Consider the following 20,380-nt stretch of genomic DNA (forward strand, 5'->3'; position numbering starts at 1 on the left):
CTGAGTTCACAAATCTGTTGTAACCTGTAGCTTCCCTGTCACTTCTCTGGCTCTCCTCTCCTGCTAAGCTATGTTTCCTGGCAGTAATTAAAACCTCTGCCACTGCCATAGCTGCTGCTGCTGCTGCTGCTGAAACCACCATAGCCACCTTGGTTTCGTGGTTTGGCAAAGTATTAGCCTCTACCACCATAGGGGCCAGAGCTTCTGCCTCCAAAATTTCCTCCTTTCATGGGTCCAAAATTTGAGGATTGATTGTTGTAATTGCCAAAATCGTTATAGCTTCCGCCACCTCCAAAGTTGCTTCCGTCATTACCAAATCCGTTGTAGCCATCCCCACTGCCACCGTATCCACCACCACCTCGACTGCCACCGAAGCCATCTCGACCACTGAAGTTCCCTCCACGACCAAAGTTGTCATTCCCACCAAAACCACCTCCACGACCACCACCAAAGTTTCCAGAACCACTTCGGCCTCTTTGGCTGGACGAAGCACTAGCCATCTCTTGCTTTGATAGGGCTTTCCTTACTTCACAGTTATGGCCATTCACAGTATGGTATTTTTGAATGACAATCTTGTCTACAGAGTCGTGGTCGTCAAAGGTCACAAAAGCAAAACCTCTCTCTTTGCCGCTGCCTCGGTCAGTCATGATCTCAATCACTTCAATTTTCCCATACTGTTCAAAATAGTCTCTTAGATGATGTTCTTCAGTGTCTTCTTTAATGCCACCGACAAGAATCTTTTTCACAGTTAAGTGGGCACCGGGTCTTTGAGAGTCTTCTCGGGAGACAGCCCTCTTTGGTTCCACGACTCTTCCGTCCACCTAGTGCGGCCGGGCGTTCATGGCCGCGTCCACCTCCTCCACGGTGGTGTACGTGACGAACCCAAAGCCTCTGGAGCGCTTGGTGTTGGCGTCTCTCATTATCACACAGTCCGTAAGCGTCCCCCGTTGCTCAGAATGGCTCCTCAGACTCTCATCGGTTGTTTCGAAGCTCAAACCTCCGATGAAGAGCTTCTGCAGCTGCTCCGGCTCTTTGGGAGACTCTGACTTAGACATGACGGCGGTGGGAGGGGAAACTTTAACGATGCTTACTCGGCGGCGTCCAGGGGCGGAAAGGAGTAATCTAACGAACGTATCTTGTGGAGTTTTTTTTTTATATTGTAGGGTTTAAATATACCATTTGCTGTTTGTTTTCTCTTTGTCTCAACAATTCTTTCTTTGTTCCCTTTCTTGAGATTGTTTCAGATTAAATAATTATTTTTAATATCCTACCTTGAATTATTTAATAGGTATACCTCTTTTTTTAATTGCAAAATTAAAGCTTGAGTTCATTAGAAGACTTTGAGCATAAGTTCATAGTTCTGGCTTATGAATGCAAGCCCATTCATAATTTTTTTTAGGTAACAGTTTTACTGAAGTATAAATACATATAGTTCAGTAACTTAAAATGTACAGTTAACTGGTTTTTTGTATTTTCATAGTTATGTAATCATCGCCACAAATATTTTAGAACATTTTATCACCACAAAAAGAAACCCTATACTATTTAGCAGTCACTTTTTTTGTGTCCTCCAGCCCCCTACCCTAGCCCTAAAGCAATCACTAATCTACATTATATCTCTATTTATTTGTCTATTCTGAACATTTCATATAAATCAAATTAGACAATATGTGGTCTTTTGTGACTGGGTCTTTTACATCTAGCATGATGTTTTTATTTTATTCTATTTTTATTTATTTATTTTTTTAGCATGATGTTTTTAATTAGCAATAATCGCACCTCGGATAAACCTCATTGGTTCTGAAACTGCCACTGGGCAAAGCACTAGCATGATGTTACATATCAGTATTTTGTTCCATATTATGGCTAAATATATTCCATCGTATGGATAGATCACATTTTGTTTATGTTTAGCAGTTGATTGACATTTGGGTTGTTTTCAGTTTGGGGCTATTTTTTTTTTGTTACATTTTTTAAATTTAAATTCAATTTTCCAACATAGAATATAAGACCCAGTGCTCACCCCATCAAGTGCCCTTCTCAGTGCCCATCACCCAGTTACCCCATCCCCCCACCCGCCTCCCCTTCTGCAACCCTTTTTTTGTTTCCCAGTTAGGAGTCTCTCATGGCTTGTCTCCCTCTCTAATTTTTCCCACTCAGTTCTCCTTCTTTCCCTTATATAGTTTGGGGCTATCATGAAAATTGCTGCTATAAACATTAGTGTGTAGATGTAGGTTTTTAGTTCTCTTGGTTATTCCACCTAGGGGTGGAATTGCTGGGTCATATAGTAACTGTGTTTAATCTTTTGAGGAACTGTCTGATAATTTTCCAAAGTAGTTGTTCCATTTTATATTCCCATCAGTAGTGTATGCGAGCTCCAGTTTCTTCAAATCCTGCCTGAGTTGTTACCCTTCTTTTTGACTATAGCTGTTTCAGTGGGTGTGACATGGTTTACCATTGTGGTTGTGATATCCCATTGAATCTCCTTGGTACCTTTGTGGAAAATAAATTGACCATAAATGTGAGGGGTATTTTGTGTACTCTGAGTTCTTTTTCACCGATGTATCTGGCCTTATGGCATTACCACACTGTCAGGAGTACTATAGCTTTGTAGTGAATTTTGAAATAGGGAAGTATGAGTTCTCCAGGTGTGTGTGTGTGTGTGTGTGTGTGTCTGTGTGTCTGTGTGCGCGCTCTAGGGTTTACAGCATCACATAGTACGATTACTTTAATACATCATTTCGCATACAGGTTAATTGTAACAGTTTAACTTCATTTCCCTTTTATTTTTTCTGCTTTTATCATACATGTTGCTCTCTGTATGTTATAAACCGCACAATACATTATTATCCCTTACATTTTAAACAATCAAGTAGGGACGCCTGGGTGGCTCAATGGTTGAGCATCTGCCTTTGGCTCCGGTCGCAATCCTGGAGTCCCAGGATCAAGTCCCACATCAGGCTCTCTGCATGGAGCCTGCTTCTCCCTCTCCCTATGTCTTTGCCTCTCTCTTTCTGTGTCTCTCATGAATAAATAAAATCCTTAAAAAAATAAACTATCAGGCAGTCCCGGTGGCTCAGTGGTTTAGTGCCGCCTTCAGCCCAGGATGTGATCCTGGAGACCCGGGATCGAGTCCCACGTCAGGCTCCCTGCATGGAGCCTGCTTCTCCCTCTGCCTGTGTCTCTGCCTCTCTCTCTCTCTCTCTCTCTCTCTCTCTCTCTCTGTCTCTCTGTGTGTGTCTCTCGTGAATAAATAAAATTTTTAAAAGAAAAAAAATAAACTATCAAGTATATTATTTTAAGTAGCTTTATTGAGTATTATATTCAATAAACAGAACATGTTTTAAATTTGATATTTTGACTTATGTGTAAACCCATTATGACAGTACAATTAACATAGCAATTACTCCAAATATTTCTCTTAAAAAATTTTTTTTGGGGGGATGGGTTCCTAGGTGGCTCAGTCCCTTAAGCATCTGACTTTGGCTCAGGTCATGATCTCGGGGGTCCTGGGATTGAGCCCTTTTCTGTCGGGCTTCCTGCTCAGTGGGGATCTCTTTGTCCCTCTGCCCTGACCCCTGCTTGTGCTCTTTCTCTTTCTCTTTCTGAGATAAATAAATAAAATCTTAAAATTTTGTAAAAAATTAATTCCTCTATAATTAGTATAGTGCTGTATTAGTTACAGGTGTACTGTATAGTGATTAAACAATTCTGTACATTACTCATTGCTCATCATGATAAGTGTACTCTTAAATGCTTTCACCATTTCGCCCATTCCCCCCACCTCTCTTCTGGTAGCCTTCTGTTTGTTCTCTAGATTTCAGAGTCTCGGTTTTTTGTCTCCTTTTTTTGTTTGTTTTCTTAAATTCTACATTTAAGTGAAATCATATGGTACTTTGTCTTTCTCAGACTGACTTGTTTCATTTACCATTATACTTTCTAGACACATCCATGTTGCAGATAGCAAGATTTTATTCTTTTGTATAGCTGAGTAATGTTCCATTATATGTATATATTACATATGTATATATATATATATCTACAACTGTTTTACATATATGTGTATATATATGCATATATATGTTTATATGTGTGTATATATATACACACACACACACATACATACACTACATCTTCATCCATGCATCTATTGATGGACACTTGGATTGCTTCCATAATTTGGCAGTTGCAAATAATGCTACAGTACATATCGGGGTGCTTATTATCTTTTTGAACAGGTAGTTTCATATTCTTTGGGTAAATACCCAGTAGTGTGATTATTGGATCATAGAATAGTTCTATTTTTAATTTTTTGAGGAACCTCCACACTGTTTTCTAGAGTGACTGCACCAGTTTGCATTCCCACCAGCAGTGCACAAGGGTTACTTTTTCCTCCACATTTGCCAGCAGTGCTTGTTGTGTCTTGTATTTTTTATTTTAGCCATTCTGACAGATTTGAGGTGAGATCTCATTGTGGTTTTGATTTGCATTTCTCTCATGAGTGATGTTGAACATCTTTTCATGTGTCTGTGGAGCAACTGTATGTCTTCTTTGAAGAAATACATGTTCTTGTCTTTTGTCCATTTTTTTTTAAAATTATTTTTTGGTGTTATGTTGTATAAGTTGTTTATATATTTTGGATACTAACCCTTACTGGATATATCATTTGCATATATTTTCTCCCATTCAGTAGGTTGTCTTTTTGTTTTATTGTTTTCCTTGCTATGTAAAAGCCTTTTATTTTGAAATAGTCCTAATAGTTTATTTTTACTTTTGTTTCCCTTGCCTTAAGAGACCTACTTGGAAAAATGTTACTATAGCCACTGTCAGAGAAATTATTGCCTGTACACTCTTGTAGGATTTTTATGGTTTCAAGTCTCACATTTAGGGCTTTTAATCCATTTTGAGTTGTTTTTTGTGTATAAAATAAAAATAAAAATGGTGTGAAAGTGGTCCAGTTTCATTCTTTCACATGTAGCTGTCTGGTTTTCCCAACATCATTTGTTGATGAGATTGTCTTTTTTTCTTTTCTTTTCTTTTCTTTTCTTTTCTTTTTTTTTCTTTTCATTTTTAAGATTTATTTATTTATTCTAGAGAGAGAAAACTTTTGCATGAGTGGAGGGAGGGGCAGATGGAGCCACTCTCAAGCAGATTCCCTGCTGAGCACAGAGCCAGATGTTGGTCCCAACTCATGAGATCATGACCTGAAACCAAGAGATTTGCACACTCAACTGGCTGAGTCACCCAGGCGTCCCCCACCCCATTGCATATTCTTGCACTTTTTGTTGTAGATTGACTGTATAATCATGGGTTTATTTCTGGGTTCTCTATTCTGTTCCATTGATCTATGTGATCAGTGTGTCTTTTTGCCAGTGCCATGCTGTTTTGATTACTACAGCTTTGTGTAGTATATCTTGAAATATGGGATTTTTGATACCGCCAGTTTTATTCTTTTTTAAGATTACTATTCAAGGGGCAGCCCGGGTGGCTCAGCGGCTTAGCGCTGCCACCTTCAGCCTGGAGACCCGGGATCAAGTCCCACGTCAGGCTCCCTGCATGGAGCCTGCTTCTCCCTCTGCCTGTCTCTCTGCCTCTCTCTCTCTCTGTCTCTCTGTCTCTCATGAATAAATAAATAAAATCTTTTTTTAAAAAAAGATTGCTATTCAGGGGCTTTTGTAGTTCCATACAAATTTCAGCTTATCTGTTCTAGTTCTGTGAAAAATGCTATTGGTATTTTGATAAGGATTGTGTTAAATCTAGATTGCTTTGAATAGTATAGACATTTTAACAATATTTGTATTAATCCATGAGCATGGATTATCTTTCCATTTGTTGGTGTTTTCTTCAATTTCTTTCATTAGCGTTTTGTAGTTTTCCTAGTACAGATCTTTACCTCTTTGATTAAATTTATTACTAGGGGGATGCCTGGGTGGCTCAACGGTTGAACATCTGCCTTTAGCCCAGGACGTGATCCTGGGGATCTGGGATCGAGTCCCACATCAGGATCCCTGCATGGAGCCTGCTTCTCCCTCTGCCTGTGTCTCTGCCTCTCTCCCTCTCTGTGTCTCTCATGAATAAATAAAAAAAATCTTTTTTAAACAATTTATTACTAGGTATTTTATTATTTTTTGGTGCAACTGTAAATGAGATTGTTTTCTTAATTTTTTCCTTCTGCTACTGTGTTATTAGTGTATAAAAGTGCAACAGATTTCTGTATGTTGACTTTGTATCCTGCAGTCTTACTGAATTCATTTATTAATCCTGGTAGTTTTTTGGTGCAGTCTTTACGGTTTTCTGTATATGGAATGTCATCCACAAATAGTGAAAGTTTGACTTCTTCCTTACCAGTTTGAATATTCTTTCTTTTCTTTCTTTCTTTCTTTCTTTCTTTCTTTCTTTCTTTCTTTCTTTCTTCCTTCCTTCCTTCCTTCCTTCCTTCCTTCCTTCCTTCCTCCCTTCCTTCCTTCCTTCCTTTCTTTTTCTTTCTTTTTCTTTTTTTTCTTTCTTCTTTCCTGATTGCTGTGGCTAGGACTTCTAGTACTATGGTAAGAGTGGACTTGTCTTGTTCCTGATCTTAAGGGAAAAGCTTTCAGTATTTCCCCATTGAGGATGATGTTTGCTGTGGGTTTTTCATAATATGGCCTTTATGTTGAGGTATGTTTCCTCTAAGCCTGCTCTATTGAGGGTTTTTATCATGGATGGATGGATGTTGTACTTTGTCACCATGCTTTTTCTGTATCTTTTGAAATATTCATATTTTTTTATCCTTCCTCTTGTTGGTATACCCCAAATATTCCTTGATACTTTGTAATGTTCTCTTCCTTGTAATCTCTGCCCTTCCCATCCCTAGGCAACCACTAATTTGATTTCTGTCACTAAACATGTACAATTCAAAAACTAAATAGAATGGTTATACATGTACTCTTTTTGGTTGGTTTATTTCACTCAGCACGATTACTGTTTATTAGAGCGCGAGCGAGCATGAGTTGGGGAGGGGCAGAAGGAGAGAGAGAAGGACAGAAGCCGACTTCCCTCTGAGCAAGGAGCCCCATGTGGGGCTGGATCCCAGGATCCTGAGATCATGACCTGAGTCAAAGGCAGATGCTCAACTGACTGAGCCACCCAGGTGCCCCTCAGCACAATTGTTTTAAGATTCATTCATCTTATCAAATGTTTAAATCATTCTTTCTTATTGCTAAGTAGTATTTGGTTTCATAATTATACCAGAGTTAGTTTACCTGTTCACCTACTGATGGACATTTGGGCTATTTCTGGTTTGTAGTTAAAAAATAAAGCTACTGTGAATATTTGTATACAAGTCTTTGTATGGGCACATGCTTTTATTTTTCATCAGTAAATACCTTCAAGTATAGGGTGAATGTACATTTAACTTTTAAGAAACTCTCATATAGTTTTCCAAAGTGATTGAACCATTTTATATTCCTACTAGTGATGAGAGTTTCAGTTGAATCACATATTACAAGTGTTTGGTATCGTTAGTCTTTTTAAATTTTAGGCCTTTTAGCAGTTGCATAAGAGTGCTTCATTTGGTTTTGATTGGCATTTCTCTATGACAGATAAGGTTGAACACCTTTTTATGTACTTGTCATTTGTGTATCTTTGGTGCACTGTTTAAAATCTTTTGCCCATCTCTTACTGGATTGTTGTCCTCTTTTTATTGAGCTTGAGAGTTCATATTTTCAGGAGGCAGGTCCATTATTGGATACAGGATTTATACATTTTGTCCCTGGTAAGTAGCTTCCCTTTTCATTGTCTTAGCTATATCTTTTGAAGAGGAGAAGTTGCTAATATTGATGAAGTCTAATTCATCAGTTTGTTTACAGATCATATTTTTGGTGTATAAGACATTTTGCCTAACCCACAGTCTCTTGTGTTTTTGTTTTGTTTTGTTTGTTTTTATTTTTATAGTATTAGGCTTAACATTTAGATCCATGATCCATTTTAAGGTAATTTTTATATATGGTGGCACGATGTGGTCAGTTTAAATTTTTGTGTAATATACCCATTTCCATCATCATTTGTTTAAAAAGCTTGTTTCTGGAGGCTTGTGGGTGGCCTAGTCAGTTAAGTGTCAGACTCTTGATTTCCAGCTCAGGTCATGATCTCAGGGTCTTGAGTTTAACACCTCCTCTCCCTCTTATGGGCTCTGTGCTGGGTGTGGAGCCTGCTTGAACTTATCTCCCTCTTCCTTTGGCCCTCACCCCCACCTCTTAAAAGAAAAGGAAGCTTGTCTCTGTATGGAATTGCCCTAGCAATTGCAGTTGATCGTGTATTTCTTTTTTTTTTTTTTTAAGGTTTATTTATTTATTTTTAAAGAGGGGATAGGGAAGGGGCAGAGGGACAGGGAGAGAATCTAAAGCCGACTACCCCACAATGAAAACAGAGCCTGATCCCCTTTCCCATGACTGAGCCGAAATCAGGAATTGGACACTTAACCATCTGAACCACCCAGGCATCCCTTGAAGTTTTCCAATTTTCTTGCTCTTCTAAAAAACTGCTTTTGTTCCTTCATTGTTTTTTGGTTTTATTGCATTGATTTCCATTGTCATCTTTATTATTTTCTTATTCTGCTTTCATGTGGTTTAATTTACACTTCTTTTAAAAAAAAAGTCTTTTTTTTTTTTTTTAAGATTTTATTTATTTATTTATTCTTGAGAGACACAGAGAGAGAGAGAGGCAGAGACACAGGCAGAGGGAAGAGCAGGCTCCATGCAGGAAGCCTGACGGACTCACTGGATCCCAGGTCTCCAGGATCACGCCCTGGGCTGAAGATGGTGCTGATAAACGTCTGAGCCCCCCCGGGCTGCCCTAAAAAAAAAAAAAAAGTCTGGAGGAAGCTAAGGTCATTGATTTGAGATCTTTCTTACTTTCTCATACAAGCTGTTAGTGCAATGAATTTTCCTCTTAGTAAATGTTTTATTTGCATACCACAAATTCTGAAATGTGTTCTCTTTTTTATTCAGTTCAAAGTACTTTCTGATTTCTTCTATATTCTGACGATTGTTTTGGAGTATCATTTAGTTTTCAGATATTAGGAGATTTTCCACCTATTTTCTATTACCGAGTATATTTTGTCACTTGTGGCTTAATTCCATTGTGGTCAGAGAATGTTCTTTGGGTTACTTGAGTCCTTTTACATTTATTACAGCTTATTTCATGGTCCATAATATATTTTTTTTTTTGTAAAAGTTTTGTATGCACGTGAATATGTATTTTACTATTTGGTAAGTGGAGTATTTTGTAAGTGTTCGTTAGATCAAGTTGGTTTATAGTATTAGTCTTCTATGTTCCTACTCATTTTAATTCTACTTGTTCTATCAATTGAGAATTATAGTTAATAGCCAATTATTTTGAATTTATGAATTTATGATTTTGAATTATTCATTTCTTCATAGTTCTAGGAGTTCTTTTTTTAAGGTGCATAAACATTTAGGATTGTTATTAGTTCTAGATGAATCAATAACTTTACTGTTCTGAAAATGACCCTTTTTAATCCTGATGATAATCTTTACTATAAAATTTACTTTTTCTGATATTAATATAACCAGCCTAGCTTTCTTTTGATTAGTGTACATATTGAATACCTTTTTCCGTTCTTTATTTTTAACTTATCTATGTTCATTTAAAATACATTTCTTTTAAGTGGCATTTGCCTTTTTTTAAAAAAAAAATCCAGCCTGATACTTTGCTCTTTTATTGGGGCATTTATTTATTTAGGGCGTATATTTAGGCTATTTACATTTAATGTGGTTATTGATGTGCCTGGGTTTAAATCTACCCCATCTTACCTTTTGATATCTACTTGTCCTATCTGTCCTTCCCCTCTTTAGCTTTCTTTTGGATTCAGTATTTTTTATATTTGCATTATAGTTTTGGCTTATTAAATTTAACTGTTTTATTTTATGTTTGCTCCAGGTCTTATAGAATATGTCTTTGTCAAAGTCCTTCTTCAAGTAATATACCACGCCTTTCTGTTATATAAGAATTTTCAACATTGCACTGTTTCTCTCTTCCCAGCATCTGTTCTGTTGTTTCATACATTTAAGTTATAAACCCTACAGTGTTTGTACTGTTTTTCATTTAAACAGTCTATTATATTTTGAAGAGATTTAAATAATAGGGGAAGAGAGATTTTGTTTTTCTTAATATAACCATTTCTTTGGCTCTTTATTTTTTTGTGTTCATCCAGATTTCTGATTGATGTGTTTTCCTTCTACCTGGAGGACTTCTTTTTAACGTATCTTTTAATACTTGTCTGCTTGTGATGAATGCTTCCTGCTTTTGTGTGTCTGAAATTTTTACTTTACCTTTTTTCTTAAGATATTTTTTTTACTAGAAATAGAATTCTAGGTTAAAGATATTGTCCACTATCTTCTGGCTTGCGTTGTGTCTGATACATAATTTATTGTCATTTTTTCCTTCTCTGTATATGATGTGTCTTTTTTCCTTCTGGCTGCTTTTAAGATTGTCTCTGTCACTGATTTTAAGCTGTTTGGTTTTTATGTGTCTTGGTGTGGTTCTTTTCATCTTTTTTATGCTTGGGATTATTTTTAGCTTCTTAGAACTTTGGTTTTATAGTTATTATCACATTAGGGAAAAATGTTTCATATTATTTTCTCAAGAGAATTTTCTGTATTCCCTCTTTCCCTTTTCTCCTTTACTTTTGGGGCTCCAATTACATGTATATTAGGCCTCTTGAAGTTATTCCTAACTGTTCAGTTTTTTCAGTCTTTTATCTTTTGTTTCATTTGAGGGTAGTCTGTTACATCTTCTCTTTTGGTAATCTTTGCTTCTGCAGTGTCTAATCTGCTGTTAATCCCATTTAGCATATTTTTTATCTCTGGCATTATGGCTTTCATCTCTATAAATTTGATGGTTATTTGTCAAACATTTACTTAATAAGTTCTTAATATGTTCCAGGTATCATATTTAACAATGTATTCTTTATTGATGATACACTTTAATTAGAAAGCTGAGGGCCAAAGAATGATTGCAGAGGCACAAAAGATACTGGAGACGGTGAACATGTAAACGAAGATTTTCTTTTGAGGCATTGTCTGTAAAAGGGAACAGAGAAATGTGATGGTGCCAAGAAGGGTGTAGTGATGTTGTCAGGTGAGTATTTTCATAAGATAAGAATATTTTACCATATATACATACATCTGTAATATGTATATATGTTGATCATGATGTTTTAGTAAAAAAGAAAAACAAATGATACATGGGAAAAACAGAGGGTAACTTTAGGAAATCTCCAAAAGAGAAGTTGAGATTCAGTGCTCAAGTAGAGAATATTGACTTTAGAATAGAGCACAGTTAAGTCATTCTCTGTTATAGAGGGAAAGCAGATTAGGTGGGTATAGTTGGGAGATAGGTTGGTAGATTTTCCAGTGACAGTTTGAAGCCTACTAAAGCTTTTAACTGCCCTTGCACATATTCAGTGTATGTTTGAAACAACAACTGGTGGTGTTCTAGGTGCTTCAGAGGTATAGCATTAAGTCATTTGGATGTTATCTCTGTTCTAACTAAGATTGGTATTTTAAAAAACAATTAGGATAGTATGTGCCAATGCCTAGAATAGTTACTGGCGCATATAGCTGTTCAGTAAATGTTTGTTTACTGAATTTGGATATAAATACTCAAGTAATGTGGTTAGATTTTTGGTTTTTCTGAAACACATCCGTTAGCTACTTAGTGATCATTACTTTGATTGGGTTGCTTTTACAAGTTGGGTTTTGCTTTTTTATACCCCATCTCACTCTAACTTTTCAGTGAATATACCTTTGTGTGTGAATATAGTTCATAGCTTTATACAAAGCTTTAATAGGTATTTATTCTCTGGGTGTGCCAACCATATGAACGAAGTCCACTGAGAGGACGGAGAAGGGAATAAATTTTGATACGTAGGGAATTTGGAGATGGCATCCTAAGATGATGACACCAACTGGGCTTAGAAGAACTATAAGATGCTAGAAGCACATGGGAAAATAAGGAGCACAATAGGAAGATTTCACACTCATTAGCAGATCTGAAAGATCAGTTCACATGTGGCTTGTGGTGAGTGAGAAATTGAGTTTAGGAGTATGTTTGGAGAGCTGGTTTGGTGAATCCATGCCATTGACTTAAATATCCTTGATCTGTCCAATTTACAAAGACCATCATACATACATACATACAAAGAAATAGATCCCACTATTCCATGTGATTCTCTAGCCAGTCCTCCTCCCTAGAGTTAAACTTCCTGAAAGAGTAGTTCCTCATTGCTGTTTGTTATTCTTTCCTCAGACACTCCTCAGTCTAGTCTGGTTGATCTTGCTTTTTACCCCTGATACCTCACCATAAGGATTTTCATTATGACCACATTTTGTAAATCCAATTAATGTTTTTCATTTTTTATCTTCATTTGGCTTCTCATGAGCATTAAATACTATTTTAACCTATTTCTTCCTTGTCTTCCACTATACGTTGCTCATCCAGAGTTACTTTGCTTCTCTGACTTTTCCTTTTTCTCCTCTATCTTTGCCTCTACCAATAAATGTAACTTTTCTAGGCATTGTGCTCAATGCTATAATAGAATACAAATGAAATGTGTTTTGCTTCAGTCTGCCCAACATTGGTTGTGGAAATAAAATAATACAAAAGAATGAAAAAATTACATATTACTGTTTATGTGGATGCGTAGTTATACATATCATGCTTAGACCTAGATTGTTTTGTCCTTTGTATCCTTTTCCTCTTTACTTAATGTGTTCCACAAATTTTTATCTTAATAAAAATTTTTATCTTAATTCCAGATACATATATCCAGCTGCATAGTTGACAGTTCTTAGATGTTGAGTTTCAAGTCCTTTGAGACATCTTCCAGGGAAAATTTGTGATTCTCCATACTAGCTCCCAACCAAAAGCATGAGAAGACAAGCATAATTGTCTTTTATTGTTCCCTGTCTTAGTGAAGCTAGGAAAACCTTGTTGGAATTATCTTTAGTACTTACCTCTCTTTCATACCCAATAAACTGTCACCAAGTCCTAATGATATTACCTCCTTGAATGTGCTTTAATTCTATTCATTTTTCTCCATCTTTATTCTCATGTGCTTTAATTCTATTCATTTTTCTCCATCTTTATTCTCACCACTCTGGGAAGTCAGTGATCTCCAAAGTGGAAAGCATATACTCCAGTGTTGTGTGTATTAGAGATTGAGGGTGGTGGTGGGGGAACAGGATGAAACTTTATTATTTTTCAGTTCTCAAATTCTCTATTTTTCCGTCTCAGAAAAAAAATCCAAGTAGTATTGCTTGTCTTGATCTGAGTGGCAGCTGGTCACATTTTATTTCTGAAGTATTGCAAGAGAAGGTTAGGTCTTCTCATTATGGAAAAGTTGATAGTTGATTGTTCTCATTGATTTGCTCTTACTGGCTCCAGCATATCACAGTTTTAAACGGGCTTGGTTAAGATGATTTGCAGATTATTTTAACTGGTTTTAATTCAGCTAATCTTCACTAAATGCACAAGTGATTTAAAAGATAGACCTGCAGTGAAACTACCCAGTGGAAAATAACACTAAAATGCATTTCTAAGCAATCAAGAAAATAACAGAGCTGAGATTTTTCTTTTTCTGGTTTTAGCTCTTTATCTGTCACTGTACAAAGTAGAAACAAGGATGCCCTAAGCTAAAGAAAGAAAATATCTAGATTATCAACAGTAGTTTGAATGTGCATATATGTCATTAGCCTTGCTTTTAGTGTATAATGTACCTTGAGATATTAACAAAATTATGAGGGCATCATGATTCATATTCACTGGTATTTTGAGTTGTGTGATAATTCAATTCAGTCCTTTAACATTTAAGTTTAGTAAGTTGTATTAAAAACCTATTTTGAGATTTCTCCCAGTGTTCTATACCTTTGTCCAAAAACTTGGTCTTTCTGCTCTAGTGAAAAATGAGTAAAATCTAGTAAAGAGAGAATATATTAAAATGCATTTCTTTGTCTGGAACTACTTTTGAGGCAGGTTTAGAAAACGTAGCTGAAGATTCAAGAAACAAATACTAGAATAAATCATTCATTGTATAAAATTAGCTATGTAGAGGTCTTCTAATAATCTCAATTTATGATTTTTGTTAGATTCTTTTCCAGTTATAAAACATTTGAAGAGCTACTACTTTGTGCATCTCTCAAAGAAAGATAAAGATAACAGAGACAATATAAACTCTCAAGTATAATGTAAATAATTTATCCTCCACCCTCCTCTTTTTTCCCATGGAGAACCTACATAGTAATAGTACTCTTGAATCTTTTACACTAATATAGAAGTCCATATCTTTTTTAAAGATTTTATTTATTTATTTGAGAGAGAGGACATGCCCATGCGCACTCACACACCCATGAGTCAGGGAGTGGGGGGGAGGGGCAGAGGGGAGAGAGAGGAAGAGGGAAAGAATCTTAAGCAGAGCTCCATCCCAGAACTCTGAGATCATGACCTGAGCTGAAATCAAGAGTCAAATGCTCAAACAAGTGAGCTACCCAAATGTTCCAGAAGTTCAGATTTTTTACACTAACATAGAAGCACTGGTTGCTTTGTGACACATAAGTTACCTTATGTGAAAATGAGTTAAACCTTCCCCTGAACCCCACTTCCTCTCTGTCCCTCCCACAAGTCCCCAGTTTTACTAAATAGATGTGGTTGTGTGTATATATATATATAAAGATTCTTTAATGTAATCTCTAAAGTCTGCATGCTATAGGATCTAGCCTTTTTAGTCTTGAGTCTCATTTCTCACTACCCTTCCTCCTGTACCTTTTCCTCTCATGGACTGCCTTTCAGTCCTTTATATACTAGTTGTGCTCCTATCTTTTCTGGCTTTACACGTGCTGTTCTCTGTACCCTGAACACTTACCTTTCCCAGTTTACTTCCTACCTACACTTCAGGTCTCAACATGAATGGTACTTGCTCAGGGAAGCCTTTGTTCATCTTCCTGGCTAGATCTGTCTGTCTGTCTCTCCCTCTCTTGCTCTCAACTCACACATTCACTCACATGCTCACGCACACTACTACTACTACTACTACTACTACTACAATTATAAGCTCTTATATAATATACTTTATGTATTGCCTTTCATTGTACTTACCACAATTACCATTTTACCTTTATGTGCATGAATAGTTGCAGAGATAGTCATTGACATTATTTAGATGAGTGTTAAGTTCCATGAGTTACAAGGCCCTTGTCTGTTTTTGCTTATTATTCTTTTTTTCCAGTTCTTAGATATATGAATGGATAACATGTCAAAGAGTTTGAGTTTCATCCCTAGGAAAAACAAAAAGAGCCATTGAAGGCTTTATGAAAAAAGAGTAGTGGTAACTCATACTAGGATTTGGGCTTTAGAAAGATTAATTAGAGGCTATGGTTGAGTGAAGGAGAAAGATTAGAGCCAGAAAGACGCACCCACTAGATGGCCTATGTAGATTTAAAAAAATGAGGATGGGGTGCCTGGGTGGCTTTGGCTTGGGCCATGGTCCCAGGATCCTGGGATCCAGCCCCATTGTGGGCTTCCTGCTCAGTGGGGAGTCTGCTTCTCCCTCTCCCTCTGCCCTGCTTGTGCTCTCTTTCTCTCAAATAAATAAATAAATAAAATCTTTTTTTTCTTTTTTTTTTTTTTTAAATGTGAGGACCAGAAGTCTTTGCAGTGTAGGTGGAGAGGAGATGGTGTTGCATTAGTAGATGTTTTGGAGACAGATCCACTAGCATTTGGAGACCAGCAGACTGACTTTTGTCAGAAGTGTGAGGAAAAGGGGTCTGAGATTAATTGAAAGTTTGGGCTATTAACTTTTAGGCCATTTACCACGTAAATGAATATAAAATAATTAGCGATTCAAGGAGGTAGAAGATTATTTGCATCTTTAACGCAATTCACAGGCATGAGCTTGGCCACTGCTCTATTTGCAGTTTTTTAAATAGTTTGATTGAAATACAATCCACATACCTTGCCTCCCACCCATTTAAAGTGTACAATTACATGGTTTTGAGTATATTTATAGGTATGTGAACTATCACAACAATGAATTTTAGAGTATTTTCATCACCTCAAAGAGAAACTCCTCCCTCTTCTTCTATTACCCACTGTCCCTCTGTCTCCCTCCCAGCCCTATGAAACCACTGTTCTTTGTTTCTGTAGATTTCCCTTTTCTGGACCTTTTGCAAAAATGGAATCTTAACCATAAATGGCCTTTTGCACCTGGATTCTTTCACTTAGCCCAGTGTTTTCAAGGTTATCCCACATTATAGCATGCATTAGCACTTCATTTCTTTTTTTTGTGGCCAAATACTTTTCCATGTATGGTTATATATCACCTTTTGTTTATACATTCATCAGCTGATGAACATTTGAGTTGTTTTGAGCTTTGGGCTATTGTGAATAATGCTACTGTAAACATTTGTGTACAAATTTTTGTATGGACATAATGTTTTCTTTTCATTTGGCTATATAGCTAGGAGTAGAATTATGAGGTCATACAGTAATTATATGTTTAACTATTTGAGGGACTTCCAGAATGTTTTCCAAAGCTAGCTGCACCACTTTATATTCCCACTAGGCTTTCATTTTCTCTTCATCCTTGTCAATACTTGCTGTTATCTGTGTTTTTGATCCTAATCATCCTAGTAGGTGTGAAATGATATCTCATTATGGGTTTGATTTGCATTTTCCCTGTGACAAATGATATCAAACAACATCTTTTCATGTGCTTATTGACCATTTGTAAATCTTCCTTGTAGAAATGCCTATTCAGATCCTTTGCTTATTTTTTATTGGGTTGTCTTTTTATCATTGAGTCGTAAGAGCTCTTTATATATTGTAGTAAGTAGTCTCTTATCAGATATATGATTTGCAGATATTTTCTCCCATTCTGTGGGTTGTCTTTTCACTTTTTCAATGGTGTCCTTTCAAGCACAGAAGTTCTTAATTTTGCTGAAGTCCATTTTATCTGTTTGTTTCATTTGTGTTTTATGCTTTTGGTATCATAAGTATAAGTTCTTTGCCAAGTCATTAAGGTTTGACTCTAAATTTTCTTCTAAGAGTTTTTTGAAGTTTTATCTCTTACATTTAGGTCTTTGACCCATTTTGAGTTATTTTTTTAGTACTATCTGAGGTAAGCATCCAACTTCATTCTTTTACATATGGCTATTCAGTTGTCCCAGCACCATTTGTTGGATGCTCTTCTCATACCTGATGAAAATCAATTGACTGCAGATGTAGGTTTACAGTGTTTTTTTGTTGTTGTTGTTAACAGCAAAACTGTATTTTTAAAAATTCATAGTATGTGGATTTCTCTTTCACAGATAATTCTATCATTAAAGTAAGATTGTGCTTATTTTTAAGTAGGTTTTTAGGGATGTTTGTGTAATTTTAATACTACATTGTGTACTACAGACTTAACCTAGAAAAATGCACAATTTGCACATGTTTGAAACAGGTGTTGTGATCATGACAGTTGACTTTGGAAACCCATGTTTGTTTCATTGACAGTGACATTTGGGCTTGCTTTTTTACTAGTGCTTCCTGAGTGCTAGACACTGTACCAGTACATGGCATACAAAGAAGTACATGACAATCTTTTCCTCAATTTGCTAATTATAAGATATTGGGAATGGAAAAAGGAAGGTAGTAAAATGACATGTGAATACCATGTGAGGTTTTTATTTCATGAAAGTGGTATCTTTGAGTCTATATAGGTTGTACAGCTATTTTCTAGTGTAGGTTTTTATTTTGATTGATTGATTGATTGATTCATTCATTCATTCATTTTAGAGAGAGCATGCCGGCAAGCTGAGTGGGGATAGGCAGGCAGGGGAGAGGAAGAGAGAGAATCTTTTTTTTTTTTTTAAAGATTTATTTATTTATTCATTCAGAGAGAGCGAAGAGAGAGGCAGAGACACAGGCAGAGGGAGAAGCAGGCTCCATGCAGGAAGCCCGACGCGGGACTCGACCCCAGGTCCCCAGGATCACACCCTGGGCTGCAGGCAGCGCTAAACCGCTGCGCCACCGGGGCTGCCCAGAAGAGAGAGAATCTTAAACAAGCTCCCTGCCCAGAGCAGAGCCTAACACAGAGCTCTATCTGATGACCCTGAGATCATGACCTGAGCCAAAATCAAGAGTCAGACACTTAATCAACTGACCCACCCAGGCACTATTCATTCATTCATTTTTATTTATTTATTTTTAGTTTTCTTAAGACCAAGAGTTTTCTTAAGACCAACATTTTCTTAAGACCAAGAATCTTAAATTAAAATCATTTGCTTTCCCAGGGCTCTAAATTAGGATAAGAGTACCATCGGTGCTGCTGAAAAGAAATGAATAATAAAGAGGAACTATTAGGTAGCTTGATGCTTTTTTTTTTTTTTTAAAGATTTTATTTATTTATTCATGAGAGACAGAGAAAGAGATAGAGAGGCAGAGACACAGGCAGGGGGAGAAGCAGGCTCCATGCAGGAAGCCTGACGTGGGACTCGATCCCGGGTCTCTGGGATCCTGCCCTGGGCTGAAGGCATCACTAAACTGTTGAGCCACTGGGGCTGCCCGCTTGATGCTTTTTGTAATGAGCTTTGGGAAAGTTTATTGTTGACCACATGATTACTGAGGCTGAGCAAATGTGATTGTGAAATTCTTCCATTGTTTTTTCTTTTATGTGTTCTTAGGAACTCAACAGGACCTTTATTGAATTAGCTGGAATTGAATAGTTTAATTTGAAGCTTATGTCACTAATGAACGTTTCTCTTAATGCCACTGTATAATTTTATGTCCCTTTTTCTTAGGAATCTCAGCAGTCCAGTTTTGGCCCTGGAGAACAAAGTGAGTATTACTTTTCCTCTTGGTTTCCAAGTTAAGCTTTTTATTGAGCATTTATTTCTCAGGCTCACATGATATATTGCTTTCATAATTCCTTCACTTACTTTATCCCAGTTTTTAGTATCTGTTGATTAGTAATGAGTTAAACCAAATCTTGATATACTTAAAAAATGAAGAGTTACTGATCATTAGCAATCAGAATTAACTATTTTTATTAAATATTTGTAGTAATAGTTCAGAATTCATAAATTCAGTTTGATGGGCCCCTCTTAAACCCAAGAGCCATTCTTCTGTCTTCCTGTCTCCTTTGTGAAGAGTTGGTTCTTTGAGAGTTAAACTAATAAGCAAGAAGGGGTTGTAGCTTTCCGTAGCTCTTCTCTTCCTGTGTCTGTATTTATTCCTTTTTCCCAGGCCTTTCCATCTGGGAAGAAAGTCCACTGTCCATCTTCTGTCTTTTGGTTTCTGAGAAGAACTTAAGGAAACTATAGCCTTAGAGAATTTAAGTGTGGTCTCAGCAGAGACCAGAGACTAGGGGGTAAGGTCAGGAACCTTGCAGGTGTCTAGGCTTCCCCCATGTAGCTCTGTAACAAAATAAATGTTTTTTTGCCAAGAGTAGTAACTTCTTTAATAAGGTAGATTTACACTGGTTCTGCCTTAAAGCTGTAGTTGTAGGAAAAAGTGACCTGCCATTATTGGTATGTAGAAAATAGCTATAAGCTAGAAAGTATACATTTTCTCTCTTAAAATGTTTTAAGAATGTCTTATTTTTAGTTGTCCTCCTCTCCCCATAACTGACTAATACTAATGGGATCATAAACTACACTGTATATTGTTGTGTTTTCCACTTTATTTTATTTTTTAAGATTTTATTTATTTATTCATGGGAGACACACAGAGAGAGAGGCAGAGGTACAGCCAGAGGGAGAAGCAGGCTTGCAAGGAACCTCATGTAGGACTCGATCCCAGGACCCCAGGGTTGCACCCTGATCTGAAGGCAGGTGCTCAACCACTAAGCCACCCAGGCATCCTTCACTTAATTTATTTTAGAGCTGTGTCTGTATCAGTATAAAAATTCTGGTTCATTTTTTTTAACATGAAAGTTGTGTTATATGAATACCATAATTTTAGTACCTCCTGATAGACATTTGTTTCCAGTTTTTGCTGTTACAAACCATACTATGATAAATGTCTCTGTGTGTGTGTTTATGTATTTTTCCAGAAACTCCTGTAAGGTAAACATTTTTTTTAATAAATTAATTTTTTATTGGTGTTCAATTTACCAACATACAGAATGGTAAACATTTTTTTTTCATCATAATTGCTTACATCAGTGTATACGTGCATTTCCAGTATCAGTAGGATAATATTACCAGATTGCCTGCCAAAAAGATTGTATGAATGTATAGTCCTACAAACAGCTTCTGAGCATGCCTGTTTCTACCCATATCTCATATTTATTGAACTTTGTAGTGTTGCCAATTTGGTGGAGGGAAGAATTGTCTCATTGTTTTGA

General features: G+C 36.6%; 1 protein-coding gene and 1 pseudogene across 5 annotated transcripts in view; one reads left to right on the forward strand and one right to left on the reverse strand.

Moving 5' to 3' along the window:
* The window catches only part of AFF4 (AF4/FMR2 family member 4), a 94,056-nt gene that overhangs the window by 45,329 nt on the left and 28,347 nt on the right, over positions 1 to 20,380 (forward strand). For all 5 annotated transcript variants that reach the window (XM_041760703.1, XM_041760702.1, XM_041760706.1 and 2 more), the window contains one exon: positions 18,834 to 18,870. In XM_041760703.1, the coding sequence (XP_041616637.1) occupies positions 18,834 to 18,870 (37 nt within the window). The remainder of the gene's footprint in view (positions 1 to 18,833; positions 18,871 to 20,380) is intronic.
* Positions 96 to 1,664, reverse strand: LOC121494366 (annotated as a pseudogene).

The sequence above is a fragment of the Vulpes lagopus genome, chromosome 7 (genome assembly GCF_018345385.1).
Source record: "Vulpes lagopus strain Blue_001 chromosome 7, ASM1834538v1, whole genome shotgun sequence".
NCBI classification, from domain to species: Eukaryota; Metazoa; Chordata; class Mammalia; order Carnivora; family Canidae; genus Vulpes; species Vulpes lagopus.